A 16263-nucleotide genomic window follows, 5' to 3' on the forward strand; every position below is an offset into this window, starting at 1 on the left:
AGGAAAAGTAGGGGGAAGGATACCCTGGCTCTTTTTTATTTTTATTTTTTTTCTCAGGATGGAGTTTTGCTCTTTGTTGTCCATGCTGGAGTGCGGTGGCACAATCTCGGCTCACTGCAACCTCTGCCTCCCAGATTCAAGCAATTCTCTGTCTCAGCCTCCTGAGTAGCTGGAATTACAGGTGCCCGCCACCATGCCTGGCTAATTTTTGTATTTTTAGTAGACATGGGGTTTCACCATGTTGGCCAGGCTGGTCTCGAACTCTTGACTTCAGGTGATCTGCCCATCTCGGCCTTCCAAAGTGCTGGGGTTACAGGCTTGAGCCACTACGCCCTGCCGTATTGTTTTCTTTATGTGTTTGATTTCAGCCAGCCTGCAATTGGGTGCTGACAGGCACAAGAGGCCCCACTTATGCTCTCCTGAGATTTCACCAAGGACCTCCCTTTCTTTAGGCCACTCCCCTGTGCTAAAACATTCAAGGGCTCTGTATGGCTCACAGGAAAAAGTTAAGAACCGTTAAGTGCTCCCATGGATTGAGCACTTCCTACATATCAGGCACTTTATAGAGATACTATTTGTAATCTGTGCACAATCCTAGGGGAAGGAACTGTCTGATCTCCATTTTACAGATGCTGAAATGGAGTCTCCGAGAGGTGAAGTGACTTGCCAAGATGACAGAGTGAGGGCAGGGAGGAAGGAAGACTGGTGGCTAGATCTGTCTGATTTCAGGGCCCATGTTGAGCCACAGGATCAGGCCTCACTCCTCCAGCCTCACCCCTCACCTCTTTCTTTTCCTTGGCAGGACTAACTGCTCCAACCAGGCAGGCCTCTTCTCACTGCCCCTTGAGCAAACCTGTCTCAATGTCCCTTCAAAGACCATCTAGAATCTCACAGGACACCTTTCCCTACTGCCAGCCATGCTGAGTCCTGCCCTTATGACAGTGTCCCCCAGTTAGTCACTTTCCTGTCGGTCATATGTCACTAGGCTGCAAGAATGTCTTAGTCATCTTTGCATCTGCCATGCCCAGCACACACTCACTGCACACCTGTCATCCTTCAACAATTATTCAGCACCCACTGGCTGCTGAGCCCTGCGCTAGGTGCAAGGATACAGCAGAGAGTGAAACCAAATCTCTGCTCTTGTGAAGTTTATGTTCTGATCTGGGAGATGAAAATGAACAAGTAAATCCATACATGTATAGTAGAATGTCAGGGGGATAAAAAGTGCTATGGAGAAAAATCAGGCTGAGGAAGGATATGCATAGAGAGTGCTGGGATGGGGAGAGGAAAGCTACTTTAGAGGAAAGGTCTTTTTGAGAAGGTAACATTTGAGCAGAGATTAGAATATAGTGAGTTTGTCTGAGGAACTGAATAGTTAAATGAATACATAATGAATGCATGCTTTAGTGAGTTGGAAACCTAACTTGGAGATGAAAAAGGGGTGTGGAGGAAGGAGTTTGAGGTAGGGATGCCTAGATCACCTGACATCTTTCTTTTTCTTCCATCTAAAAACATAAACGGCTGGACTTGGTGGCTCACGCCTGTAATCCCAGCACTTTGGGAGGTCGAGACAGGCGGATCACCTGAGGTTGGGAGTTCGAGACCAGCCTGACCAACATGGTGAAACCCTGTCTCTACTAAAAATGCAAAATTAGCTGGGCGTGGTGGTGCTCGCCTGTAATCCCAGCTACTTGGGAGGCTGAGGCAGGAGAATCGCTTGAACCTGGGAGGTGAAGGTTGCTGTGAGTGAAGATTGTGCCATTACACTCCAGCCTGGGCAACAAGAGCGAAACTCTATCTGAAAAACAAAAACAACAAACAAAAAAACCCATAACCAGTTTATTTATTTATTTATTTTTGAGATGGAGTCTTGCTCTGTTGCCCAGGCTGGAGTGCAGTGGTGTGATCTCAGCTCATTGCAACCTCCACCTCCAGGGTTCAAGCAATTCTTGTGCCTAATTTTTGTGCAAAATTTTTGTATTTTGCTTTTTTTTTTTTTTGAGATGGAGTCTCACTCTGTTGTCCAGGCTGGACAACAGGCTAGTGTGCAATGGCACAATCTCGGCTCACTGCAACCTCTGCCTCTCCCTCCCAGGTTCAAGCAATCCTCCTGCCGCAGCCTCCCGAGTAGCTGGGAATACAGGCACATACCACCACGCCCAGCTAATTTTTGTATTTTTTAGTAGAGATGGGGTTTCATGATGTTGGCCAGGCTGGTCTCAAACTCCTGACCTCAAGTGATCTGCCTGCCTCAGCCTCTCAAAGTGGTGGGATTACAGGTGTGAGCCACTCACTGTACCTGGCCTAAAACATAACCAATTTATTTTGATGCCTTATTATTTTAGATAGGTCAGAAGTAGAGATTGATCATTAGTACATAGTTTAGATGTAGGAAGGTTTCTCTTTCTCTGTCCAGAATAGACTGGATATTACAGAATGTTATGGTATAATTGTTAATTCTCTTAATATTACTGTGGTTCTGAAGGATAATGTAATTTTCCTTAGGATTTGCTACTGAAGTATTAAGGCATGAAATATCAGTAAGGCAGCAACTTACTTTGTTTATTGTTTTTTGAGTCAGGGTGTCGCTCTGTCTCCCAGGCTGGAGTGTAGTGGCACTATCTTGGCTCACTGCAACCTCCACCTCCTGGATTTAAGAGCTCCTCCCACCTCAGCCTCTCAAGTAGCTGGGACTATAGGCACACGTCATCACGCCCAGCTAATTATTTTGTATTTTTTGTGGAAATGGGGTTTTGCCATGTTGGCCAGACTGGTCTCAAACTCCTGAGCTCAAGCAATCCGTCCGCCTTTGCCTCCCAAAGTGCTGGGATTACAGGCATAATTGCCCGGTCTACCTTTAATATTTAGCAAAAATAAAAATTTTCGACATATGAATATAGATACGTACATGTGGAAAAATGATAAGAATGATCAAATCCAGGTGGGGAGTGTGTGGATGATGCTTCTACTATTCTTTCAACTTTTCTATATGTTTGAAAATGTTTCATAGATATGAGGGTTGGGAGGGGCCATTGTGTGGGCCAACAAAATATTTGTAAGTTAGATGATTCTGGCTAGTCTGGGATTTCTGGTCCAGGGCCTTACCTGCACTATTTCATCTAATCCACATCACATCCCTGTGGGGTGGGCAGCACTGGGTCTGGTTCACAGGTGATGAATAGAGAAGCTCAGAGACGTAAGTGACTTTCCAGAGTCACACAGCCAGGAGAGGCCAAGCCGAGATTTGAACTCACATCTGTCTGAGTCAAAATTCTCTGCTTTCCTTTTTTGTTGTTTAAGCCTCTTCTCTTCCACCATACCATTCCCCAGGGGTATTGAATTAGGTGACAGCTAAATGCACTTACTATGTGCACTTTGCGTGTATTACTTAAATTCTCACAACAACCTGATGAGGTTGCTAATAACCTCCTCCATTTTACCGAGGCACAGAGAGTTTAACTTGTGTTAACTCTAACACAAGTCACACAGCTAACAATGGAAAAGCTGGGAGTCAGAGAACCTGGGCAGTGTGGCTCTAGACGCCCCACTCAAAGGATCAAAGAAACACTGTAAAAAGTAGAAATCACTTTAGGAATATAAATCAGGATTATTTTTGATTCTCACAGAATCTCTGCAAAGTCCTCTCCCCTCCCTACTGCTTCCAGCATTCCAAGATAGTACTCTAGTTTCAGATATGTCTACACCGGGGACACTGGCCTCTCCAGTCCAGCTCCTTGAAGCTACTGCTTCTTGCCATACATTTCTAGGACTGTTCATTGCCTTCTGAGGTCCTTTGAGCTGATGCTGATCTGAAAGCATTTTTTTGGATATGGTCCCACACCCAGGTGATGGGGATAGGATACCGATTTGTCTGCAGGATAAGAATTAGAGGCCACACAGACTGCTGAGACAGTTACAACCTAGAGGTCAAGGGCCTGACATGGGAGACAGGCTAGTTTTGATTTGAGCCCTTGATGCAAGGCTTGGGTGAATTGCCTTTCCATCCAGAAACCTCACTTGTACAATAGCAATAATAACAACACACATCTCAAGACTAGTGGGGGAATTTCATGGCATTAGTAAAGTCCATGTTTCTCAGCAGAAGTCTAGAGACATCGACAATTGTTATCACTATGCTATTTCTGATACAGTAGGATGTGGACCCCAACTAGAGCTCCAAGTTCATCCCTACTTCCCCCACTACTTCACTGAATTTTATTCATGTTGGCCTTGGATTCAACTCGGGGGCAGATCAGCCCTTTTCCTACCTCAGGGCCTTTGCACCTGCTGTTCCCCCTGGTATGACTGCTTTTTCCCCAGGTTATTCTAAAAAGCTGGCGCTTTCTCACCCTTTTATGTCTCAGCTCATGTCACTGCTCAGTGAGGCCTTTCTTGACCACTCCAGCCTGCCTGCAATACATCCTCCTGTTTTATCGTATTCATATGTGTTACCAGTACCTGATATTACTAGTTGATTTGTTTCTTTTACCTCTCACATAATTTAAGTTTCAAGAAGACAGATTTTTATCGTTTTTTCCTCTGTAGCATGCCCAGCGCCAACAACTGTATCTGGCATTCAATAAGTAAATGGTGAATTGAATAAATGAATGAATGAATGAGGGTGTATACCAGGCCGAATCCCCAAGCCTTTCAATCCCCACTCATCTGCTGCAGTGGGCAACGAAACGAGTCAGACTTTGTAGATGGTCCCTTGGCCCCCGAGATGGGGGCGAGCGAGCGCGGAGCACTTGGGAGACGTTCCCCGTAAGCCTGGGCGGTGGCCGCACTGGGAGAGGGGCTGTCGCCATTTGGCGATATTCCATGCAGGCTGCCGTGGGGGCCGGGCGAGGGTCGGCAGCGAGCGCAAGCGCGCGGGTCTTTTGCGACGGTGCCCGGCGGCGCTGGCCCCGCCTCCCGCGCGTGCGCCCCGCCCCGCCCCCGCCGCTGCGCCCGCTCAGGGCCGCTCTGGCCCCCACCCGCTTCATGTGGCCCGGCCCGCGGCGGCCGGCGGCTGGGAGCGGCGAGGCGGCGGCGGCGAGTGGCGGCCCGCGAGGCCCGGGAGGCGGTGGCCGAGGCCCAGGCGGTGGCGGCGGCGGCCCAGGAGGCGGCGGACGGGGAGCGGCGGGAGCAGGCCCAGCCCGGCTCTCGAGCGGCCGCCCGGCTGCAGCATGCGCGCCCGCCGGGGGCTGCTGCGGCTGCCGCGCCGCTCGCTGCTCGCCGCGCTCTTCTTCTTTTCTCTCTCGTCCTCGCTGCTCTACTTCGTCTATGTGGCGCCCGGCATAGGTAGGAAGGGGGTTTGGGACCCCGTCGGCTGCCGCTCTGGCCTTGAGGGACCCGGGGAATCCCCGCCCCTCCTGGGGGCCCCGGCCAGGAGGCGGCCTCCAGCCTGGTCCTCCGGACTCCGGAGTCCTGGCCTGGCTCTCGGGGACCCCAGGACATTCCTGCCCTCCGCACCCCAGCGGGCTCCCGGGACTCCTCTCCCGCGCCAGCCTCCGGCCCACCCCGCCCCTCATAACGCCGCCCTCGCGAACCGGACGGTGCCTTCACGCCCGCCCCTTGCTCCGGGACCCCCTTCCCGCTCTTGCCTCGCTGGAACTCCCACGTCCTGCTCCGCTGCTCGAGAACTCCCGCTTCCCTTTCCCGTCCCCGGGGTCTCCTGGAACCCCCATTCCCGGCATTCCCCGCACCCCAAGCCCCCGCGGCGCGCCGGCTCCTTGCCGAGCCCATGTGCCCGGGTCTCAGGCCGCCCCACCTTCTGGCTCCCATCCGTCCTCCCCCACTCCCCGTGACTCCATCGTTTCCTGCTCCCGTGAGCCCCCTCCCTCCCCTTTTTTCCACCACTTCCCCCATTACATCCACCTCCAGGTCCTCCGTAACTCACGTTCACTTCTTCAGTGGCCTGATCTCTCTGCCTGTCCCCCCCTTCTCCTTACAGAGGTCCACCCCCATTCAGTCTCCTGCTAACCCCCTGAGCGTCCCATGCCTCTTCCCCATCTCCCCCTGCGCCCACCTCGCGTATCCACAAGGGCACATCCTTGTAACCTTTGCCCCCAGCCCCTCAGCCTTTCAGCCACAGCTTCTTTCTCAACTGAAGACCTGGGGAAGGGGTGCTGTCTGTGTTCTCCTTTCTTCCACTTCTGCCCTCTCCTAGCCTTGCGGGTAGATAGTGGTTCTTCAGTATTGTATAGTGCCTGCTCTGGGGACAAAGGGAAAGTTTAAATTGGCCCTAGAGAAGGGGATATGGCTGGGGCCTTTGGGAAATGGTACCAGGTGAGAAGGGGGAGCATGGAGGAAAGATGTAATGGGTACTCCTTCTTTTCAAAGTCTTATCCTTTAAAGGAAAGGCAGTCTCTGGAGAAACTGACCCTGCCACCCCTCCCCCGCCCGCCCCAAGCATGGTCTTTTATAAGACCACAGGGCACCATTTAGGACAGGAAGAGATCAGAAGGAAAGACAGCATGATGGTTAAGAGTGGAGGACACAGAGGTCAGACTTGCATTCCAATCTCTGCCCTGTATGACCTTGGGCAGGTTACTAAGCCTTAGCTTTTCTCCTCTGTAAAATGGGAATATGCAGCCCAGTCTCATACGGTGTTAAGGATGGAAGTAGATACATGTTCTTTAAAAGCACTCACCACTGTACCTGATGCTTGAAGAGTTTTAAAAATAAGTAAATGCAGCTATTACATGTAACTTCCAGGAAGAAGGGAGTTAGGTGGAAGGCTTAAGGAATGTGTTTGCCTGACTTGGCATCACTATGAGGAAACCTCAGTTTATGGTGAAAAATGATCAGAAGATGCTGTTGGGGCAGGGGCAGGAAGAGTAAATTCTGCTAGAAACATGTTGGATTATATGGATTTTAGGAAAGGGTTGATGGTTTAGTTTAGGGAAATGCCTTTTAGGATTGTAGCAATAACTAGTGCTATTCTCTGTTGACCTGTCAACACAGAACTAGCTGAATAGAGAAATTTCCAGATAGAGCAGGAGATCGTCTCCTGATTATTTTTTAAAGCATATTTTACTTGTGGTTAATGTTGATGTTTTGAACTATCAACTAGATCTGGAAAGATAGAACAGGCAGCATCAGACTGCCCTGTTTACAAAGTGTCATAGGGAAAAGTGTCCCTCTAGGAAGGTATAATATGTGGCCTGATGGATTTGATGAGTAGATTGTAAAAGGGTTGCGATTCTGGCAGAACAGGAGCAGATAACTAATTAGTGGAATTAACTGAGAAAAGAGTTCATTAGCATGTTGGCTATTAGACTTTAATAAAAATGGGTGTGAAAAGATGGGATTTGGACCTAGAGGCAGTCTTAGAGCCGTAAGCCTTTTTTTCTCCTTTTGTGAAAGTGACAGGTACTTCTGGTCTGAGTCCATAAATCAACTATATCTAAATGGAATACTATATCTACTGGGATGGTAATCACCCTTTTGATAGAAAGGTTAGAAGCCAGATTCTCCAACAGAAATGGAACTTATCAATTTAATTAAGATTCCTCAACAGTAGATTTTTAGGTCAGTGGAACCCCTGTGTAAAGCGATGAGCTACTGCCGTGCCTAGAATCCTGTATCACTGATAGCTGAAAAAGAGGCAGAACAGTTACATTTTCACTAGTGCTGTATCTCTTTGAATGTAAGCCTTCTGAAGGGGAATTCTACTTAGGATGGAATTTTTGTTCGTGAGAAAGGGGAACAATAAAAAAAGGATGTGGAGTAGTTACATTTAGCTGTTTGCCCTTCCTACTAATTATTTTTTTTTTTTTGATACAGTGTCTCGCTCTGTTGCCCAGGCTGGAGTGCAGTGATGCTCATAGCTAGCTGCAGCCTTGATCTCCTGGGCACAAGTGATCCTCCTGCCTCAGCCTCCTGAGTAGGTGGGACTACAGGTACATGCCACCCTGCCTGGCTAACTTTTAAAACAGTTTTTTTTTGTAGAGATAGGATCTCACTATGATGTACAAGCTCTGTTGAAATTAAATTTTTCGAATGTCTAGCTTTGGACAGTGGGGTGGCACATTTTTTCAAGGTTAAGGCAATCTGGGGAAATAAAAGGTTGGTTTGTGTTCCTTGGGATATGAAGACCTTATTTGAACAGTTATTAAAATGCGCTTAGAAAATACTATTAGGTTGGCTGGGCGCAGTGGCTCATGCCTGTAATCCCAGCACTTTGGGAAGCTGAGGTGGGTGGATCATGAGGTCAGGAGTTCAAGACCAGCCTGTCCAAGATGGTGAAACCCCGTCACTACTAAAAATACAAAAATTAGCTGGGTGTGGTGGCAGGTGCCTGTAATCCCAGCTACTCAGGAGGCTGAGGCAGGAGAATCGCTTGAACCCAGGTGGCAGAGGTTGCTATAAGCCGAGATTGCACCACTGCATTCCTGTCTGGGCAATAGAGTGAGACTCTGTCTCAAAAAATAAAAATAAAAATAACATTAGGTTGAGCCATATGAAATTTCTGTTTTTTGCAGGACAAAAAGAGTTGCCTATCAGCAGTTTCATGTAGTTCACTTTACTAAATTTCCCAATGACAATTCTGCTTTCTGGCACAGTGGAAAGTGTTGGACTTGTATTTCCTTCTAGGTTTAACTTTTTCCAGTGCTTGCTTTTGATTTGCTTTGTATACCCTGTGGCTACGTTGTGCTCAAGGGCTAGAGATATCTTCACTCCAAGAATATATTACAATTATATTCAGAAATAGTAGACTTGAATTTGAAATAAGAAAAATGTAGCTGTAAATGTTTTGAATTGTCCATATATACTGCAACCCAGCCAAAATTTTAGCCTAACCATTAACTTAGTATTTTTGAGATCTCATGCCACTTAGTATGGGTGACCCATATTCTAAGAGCAAAGGAAACTTTTCTTGGACTTGAGAGTCATCTGTGAAATGGGGTACCATCTCACCTAGAAAATTGGATATGAGGAAAATTACTAAACAAGACTATTAATAGTGTGTTTGCAAAAAATATAAAGTGCCCTCAGCCATAATAATCCCATTTGATCCATTTAATGTTTTAAAAGTATGGCTTCGTTGGGATTTTGTTTTTTTTCTTTTAAGACGGAGTTTCCCTCTTTTGCCCAGGCTGCAGTGAAGTGGCGTGATTTCGGCTCACTGCAACCTCTGCCCTCCAGGTTCAGGTGATTCTCCTGCTTCAGCCTCCCGAGTAGCTGGGATTATAGGCGCTTGCCACCACCGGCCAATATTTGTATTTTTAGTAGAGATGGGGTTTTACCATGTTGGCCAGGCTTGTCTCGAACTCCTGACCTCAGGTGATTCACCCACCTCAGTCTCCTAAAGTGCAAGGATTACAGGCGTGAGCCACCGTGCCTGGCCGGGAGTTGTGTTTGTATTGTTAATTTTGGAAGTAGTGTTTTGTCGGCAATTTAAAAGAAGGTTGGGACGGAAAGTGAGAGAGTGAAAGAGAGAAAGTGGTAGATTTGATAAAGAGCAAGGTAATAATGTTGCAGAAAAGTGTGACGTCCCTTCTCTTCAGCCTTCTACCCCATAGCCTTTATGATTCTCATTTATTTAATCACTTGTTTTATTTGCAATGTTGAAATATCCCTGTTGCCTTCAGAGTTCTGCAGAAAACTTTTGAACTTATTTATGACTCGCTAACTTAAAAAAAATCTGAGAGCTCAGAGTACTTCCATACTCCAGTCCGATCAGGTCTTTCAAAAGATAACAGAAGCGAGCTATTTATAAATATACATATGAAGTGCTGATTTAAAATCTTAATAAGTTTATGGTACCATCATATGGCAAGGTTGTGTAGAGATTACTGACCTTAGCAAATTGTTAAAACAGTTACCAGTTTCAAGAGAGGTGCCTCTGCATGGTTAGGGGTAATTGTTTATGCATTGATGACTTTCTTTTTTTTTAGATGGAGTCTCGCTCTGTTGTCCAGGCTAGAGTGCAGTGGCGCAATCTCAGCTCACTGCAACCTCCACCTCCTGGGTTCAAGCAATTCTCCTGCCTCAGCCTCCTGAGTTGCTGGGATTATAGGTGCCCGCCACCACACCCAGCTAATTTTTGTATTTTTAGTAGAGACGGGGTTTCACCATGTTGGTCAGGCTGGACTCGAACTCCTGACCTCGTGATCCGCCCGCCTCGGCCTCCCATAGTGCTCCAATTACAGACGTGAGCCACCGTGCCTGGCTGATGACATTTTATTAATTGAAATTCTGTTCTACATTTAAACTAATTTTTCTCTTTCCTTGATTACTGAAGAAAGAAGATGGGGAATGATTTTGACATTTTTGGCCTACTTAGTTCCAAGAGAAGTTTGATTTATGGCTGGCTTTTGGAAGGCAGGAGCCAGTAATTCTAATCTTACCTCTTTCGACCAAATGACCGTGAGCAAGTCACTTGATTTCAATGACCTGATACTTTCAAAAAAACCCAAAGCCATTTGAAAAGCTAGAACTGCATCTTAGTCAATCTTTTAGTGAATTTTTAAGAAATCATACCTCAATAAAGCTAGTAAGATGCTTTTATATATAAAAAGTTGATAATTCATTTACATTCTATATAAACATTGGTCCTAAGATTTTAATTTATTTTTATTTTTATTTTTTTATTTTTTGAGACAAAGTCTCGCTCTGTCACCCAGACTGGAGTGCAGTGGCGTGATCTTGGCTCACTGCAACCTCCGCCTCCTGCTTCAAGTGATCCTCCTGCCTCAGCCTCCCAAGTAGATGGGATTATAGGCACCCACCACCATGCCCAGCTAATTTTTTTTGTATTTTTAGTAGAGACGGGGTTTTGCCATGTTGACCAGGCAGACTGGTCTCGAACTCCTGACCTCAGATGATATGCCCACCTCGGCCTCCCAAAGTGCTGGGATTACAGTTGTGAGCCACCACGCCCAGCCATTCCTAAGATTTTAGACCAAAAAAAAAAAAAAAAGGGCTGGACAAGGTGGCTCATGCTTGTAATCCCAGCACTCTGGGAAGCCAAGATGGGTGGATTCCTTGTGTCCCGGACTTCAAGATGATCCTAGGCAACATAGTGAAATCCCGTCTCTACTAAAAATACAAAAAATTAGTTGGATGTGGTACATGCCTGTAATCCCAGCTACTCGGGAGGCTGAGGTGGGAAGATCACCCGAGCCTGGGAGGCCGAGGCTGCGATGAGCCATAATTGCACCACTGCATTCAGTCTGGGTACCCAGAGTGAGAACCTGTCTCCAAACAAACAAAAAGGATTTTAGAGAAGATACATGTTTTATATAATCAAATACAACTTTTCCTAATAACCACAGGAAAATTTCAGATTTCCCCCAGTCAAGTATAGTCTGAAAATAACCTTTATTTTTCCTGACATGAAAAAGCCCTCTGAATCCTTCAGCACACTCAGTTTCTGAGATTTTTAGAACAAAATACATATGGGGAAATGTGGGTTACTTCATTTTAGAAAATTGAAGAGCCTTATCCTGTTAAGGACACCTTTTTTCCCCTCCTAAGCCACATGCACTCTTGTGCACATATTAGAGTATAGTGTTGTCCATTCTTCTTAGGAGAAAGCCATATTTGGAGAACAGCTTGATGTTATAGAATTAAACAGCACCACTTTTGACCGGGACTTTGGTGATGTTTTATGTTCTCTTTGTGGAGTTTTTGCTATATTGGAAGCCAGGTCTTGGGTTTGGAGTTGAAATTTTCTTTAGTAGTAGAAATATGTTGGTTTTGGATAGTCTCAGCCATTCAAACAGTATTAATTACTGTTCCAGGATACCTAGAGCCGGCAGATAATTCTGTTCCAGCATCGACTCCCCCCACCCCAGCTGAATAGGCCAGTGGGAACCCTGCATAATCACCAGGAGAGAGGGGCTCTGTGTTGCCATGCCTCTTTAGAGCTCTCAGAGAGTAGAAATTCCAAAGCAGCAGAAGGCCGGAATACAGCTGACTTCTTGCTTCCCTAAATTTTGCTGCTTTTTAGATCTTGGAAGTATGTTGGGCACATCTAATCACATAAGGCAAAGAAAGACCTTAGCACATAAGTGAGCAATGTAATGCTGCTAAGGCCTGTCAAAAAAATAGAGAAAAAGGGAGGTTACCATTGGCCAAGATAACAGATAATCGTAAGTAAGCAGGTTGGGTGTGGGCTGAAGAGAAGAGGCAGGCCTGTGTGCACTGTCGGGAAAAGGGCAGCTGTTCTTCACTTTCTGGTAGTAGTCAATAAAGGTATGCTTGCCTTTACACACAAGCTATGTTTTGTAGAAAATTGTGAGGAAAAATTAATGCAATTTTAGGATCCACTTAAAATCCTGGAGCTACCCAGGTACCCAGCATTTGAGTGTCATGTTATCGGTTATGGGAGATCTTTGAATTCTAAACTTTTGACTACATCTCTCATTTTATTTTATTTATTTATTTATTTATTTTTGAGATGGAGTTTTGCTCTTGTTGCCCAGACTGGAGTGCAATGGCGCGATCTCGGCTCACCGCAACCTCCACCTCCCAGGTTCAAGCGATTCTCCTGCCTCAGCCCCCCTAGTAGCTGGGATTACAGGCATGCACCACCACGCCTGGCTAATTTTATATTTTTAGTAGAGACGGGGTTTCTCCATGTTGGTCAGGCTGGTCTTGAACTCCTGATCTTAGGTGATCTGCCCGCCTCAGCCTCCCAAAGTGCTAGGATTACTGGCATGAGCCACCGCGGCTGGCTACATCTCTCATTTTATAGATGATCATATAAGTCAAGTTGAGTCATTAACTTGCCCAAAATTGAGAATTATTAAGATATTCTTGAAGCACATACAATACGGTTGAAAAGAGGTCTAGGTTCAGATCAGCTTGGAGTGGCAGATTCATTTTGTTTTGAAATAGAGGATACTACCTTTCTCAGGGTACTTGTGAGAATTAAGTAGAATATGCACGTGAAAGGGCTTAGCACAGAGCTTGACACAAAGGTCCTTATGTTTATGATTTTTTTTTTTCTTTTGAGATGGAGTTTCACTCGCTCTTGTTGCCAAGGCTAGAGAGTGCAGTGGTGCTCTCTTGGCTCACTGCAACCTCCGCCTCCTGGTTTCAAGCGACTCTCCTGCTTCAGCCTCCCAAGTAGCTGGGATTACAGGTGCCTGCCACCATGCCCAGCTAATTTTTTTTTTTTTTTTTTTTTTAATTTTTAGTAGAGATGGGGTTTCACCATGTTGGCCAGGCTGGTCTCTTAACTCCTGACCTCAGGTGATCCATCTGCCTTGGCCTTCCAAAGTGCTGGGATCACAGGTGTGAGCCACTGTGCCCGGCCATATGATTCTTATTTATAACTGTAGGAGGTACTCTCTTGGTCTCATGCTCATATTAAACTGAGAGTTAGGTTTGGGCTCCTGTCTGACTTTACCAATAACTAGGTTACCATCTAGGTATGAATTTTTATTCCTGTTTTCTGTGAACTGAGGAGACTGGACTATTGTGCAGATTCTAGGGTCCCTTTCAGATCTAAAGTTTCATGATTCTGAGCATGTGTGAATTGAACCTTTGAAGTAAAGAAGGAATAATTTTGTCAAGTAAAGGCACTGTCTTTTAAAGTTCTGATTTCCCGTTGACTTCATCTCCTCCCCAGAGTGCTGTGGTGAGAATGGTGACATGCTTGTGTGTAATCTTCAGACTTTATAGTTTCAGTCTTTGGGGTGAATGGCAAGGTCCCCGATGTGCAGTGCCATTACTTTTGGACATAAGCCTGGGAACTCCAGACTTGGTGTCTCTACACGGAAATCTATCTTTGAAATCATTGTCACTAAGGAAGAGGGGGGAAATTTGTGCTGTCTTGGTCAGAGGAAAGAAAATCAAAAAGAATTTTTGGAAATATCTTTGGGATGTTAAGACCATTTTTCCCTTTTTTTGTACCATTTTTTGTCCTGTGGGCTAATCCTTTTACATTTTGATCTGCTAAGCCAGTCCTTTCCTCTGACTTCACACTTCAGCTTTTAAGTGTGACATAGAGCCCCAGACTCATTACCTCAATCCTCTAGGTAGTTAGGTGTTAAATGAAAATGAATATTGCATTTGGATCCCCTAATTCTTTTCTTATGGTGCCTTTTATACTGAGGAGCATTCAGGCCCCTGCTGGTTGCATGAATTCAGTGTTTTCCCAAGCATGGGAATCACGTTAAATAATTTAGAGTGCTGCCCCGTCTCCAAGTCTCCAATTCCTCCTTTTTTTTCCTCTCCTTTTGTTAGTTTGAGTAAGCAATAATTAGACCCTGGGTATCGTTCCTGTGCCTTTGCAGGTGACGGAGCTATCCAGGTACTTTGCAGCAGCCAGAAGCGAACCTGGTCATTGTTTCTGAGGCACCTTTGTTACTGTCATCAATTATGAACAGTTCTCTTAGGCGGTTAGTGGCCTAATTATGAAGATGAAAAATATTGTGGAGTATTGGATAACGGAAAGAGTAGGTTGTAAGATAGCAGTGTCATGTTTTTACATGTCAGTGGATCCAGGGTATGCTGGTGAGCACAACTGTTTATTATTTTTCTTAAAAAGTTATAGGATATTTAAATATCAGTAGAGAGGTAACTTTTTCCACCCCCTCCCAAGTAGTCCTAAAAGTATGGATAATTGGCATTTAAACCTTCTTCTTAATTCTCCTTGTTGAACAATCATAAGCTTGGAAAGTTGGAGAGACAGGGTTATTTTTTCCTCACAGAGCTGCTCATTATCCCATTTTAAGTTCTACTTTCAGGAACCAAGCCTAAATTGTATTCATGATCAGGATGTATATATTTGCTGATTGGTGACTTGGCTGGTGAAGGTCATAAGATAGTGTTTTCCTAAATACTGTGTTGTGTCTCACTTATGTAATTGAAAAAGGAAAAAAATGTTTTATTCTTGTTCAGAAAAATGACAGAATTGCCAACCTAAGGAAGTCAAACCAGATAGACCAAAAATGATAGTAGACTGGCTTTAGGATTCATGATACAGTTACTTTGAATCTGTATTTTTTTTTTCTTTTTCTGAGATGCAGTCTCACTTAGTCGCCCAGGCTGGAGTGCAGTGGTGCAATCAGGGCTCACTGCAACCCCTGCTTCCTGAGTTCATGTGATACTCCTGCCTCAGCCTCCCGAGTAGCTGGGATTACAGGCGAGTACCACGACACCTGGCTATTTTTTTTTTTTTGGTATTTATTTATTTATTTTAGTAGAGATGGGGCTTTGCCATGTTCCCCAGACTGGTCTCGAACTCCTGACCTCAGGTGATCCACCCGCCTCGGCCTCCCAAAGTGTTGGGATTACAGGTGTGAGCCACCATGCCCGGCTGAATCTGTGTGTTTTAAATAAGAGCATTTAATCCTTTAACTTTTTTAGAAAAACTCATTTGATCCATATCCTCATAATCTATATAGTCATGAGAGGGAATTTTTCTGGATTGTAATTTTCTTGTGCCTAGGATGATGCCCAGCATGTTGTATGTACTTAAATACTTAATGAAATGAAAGTTAAGAAACTATTGTCTGGGCAGACCAGCCTCTTGGTTGTTGGACTGCATTTACTGGGGAAAGGAACTAATTAATCCTGATTTTGAAGTGACTGAATTTTTTCCAAATCTACTTTGTACTTTTTTTCTTCTTTTGGTGGTAAAATACAAAATTTGCCATGTATCTGTTTTGGTAATTTAAGTAATTTAGTGTACAGTTTAGTGGCATAAATTACATTCACAATGTTATGCAGTAATCACTTTTTTTTTTTTTTTGAGACGGAGTCTTGCCCAGGCTGGAGTGCAGTGGCGCGATCTCAGCTCACTGCAAGCTCCGCCTGCCGGGTTCACGCCTTTCTCCTGCCTCAGCCTCTCCAGTAGCTGGGACTACAGGCGCCCGCCACCGCGCCCGGCTAATGTTTTCGTATTTTTAGTAGAGATGGGGTTTCACCGTGTTAGCCAGGATGATCTTGATCTCCTGATCTCATGATCTACCCACCTCGGCCTCCCAAAGTGCTGAGATTACAGGCATGAGCCACTGCGCCTGGCCAGTAATCACTGTTTTTTAGGTTTTTTGTTTGTTTGTTTGTTTTGTTTTTCGTTTTCTTGAGATGGACTCTCGCTCTGTTGCCCATGCTGGAGTGCTGTGGCACGATCACAGTTCACTGCAACCTCCACCTCCTGGGTTCAAATGATTCTTGTGCCTCAGCCTCCCAAGTAGGTGGGACTACAGGCACACACCACCATGCCTGGCTAATTTTTGTAGTTTTAGTAGAGACGGGGTTTCACCATGTTGGCCAGAACTGGTCTCAAACTCCGGACCTCAGGTGATCTGCCTGCCTTGG

The 16263-nt window shown here is 45.5% G+C and overlaps 1 protein-coding gene across 2 annotated transcripts in view; it reads left to right on the top strand.

Moving 5' to 3' along the window:
* The first annotated feature begins 4983 nt into the window (after nt 1–4983).
* The window catches only part of B4GALT5 (beta-1,4-galactosyltransferase 5), a 90700-nt gene continuing 79420 nt past the window's right edge, over nt 4984–16263 (top strand). Inside the window, exon 1 of one of the 2 annotated variants that reach the window (XM_025399272.1) lies at nt 4984–5283. In XM_025399272.1, the coding sequence (XP_025255057.1) occupies nt 5169–5283 (115 nt within the window). In that variant the 5' untranslated portion in view covers nt 4984–5168. The remainder of the gene's footprint in view (nt 5284–16263) is intronic. The other variant, XM_025399273.1, reaches the window with a different exon arrangement.

Source organism: Theropithecus gelada, chromosome 10 (genome assembly GCF_003255815.1).
Source record: "Theropithecus gelada isolate Dixy chromosome 10, Tgel_1.0, whole genome shotgun sequence".
In the NCBI taxonomy this organism is placed as follows: Eukaryota; Metazoa; Chordata; class Mammalia; order Primates; family Cercopithecidae; genus Theropithecus; species Theropithecus gelada.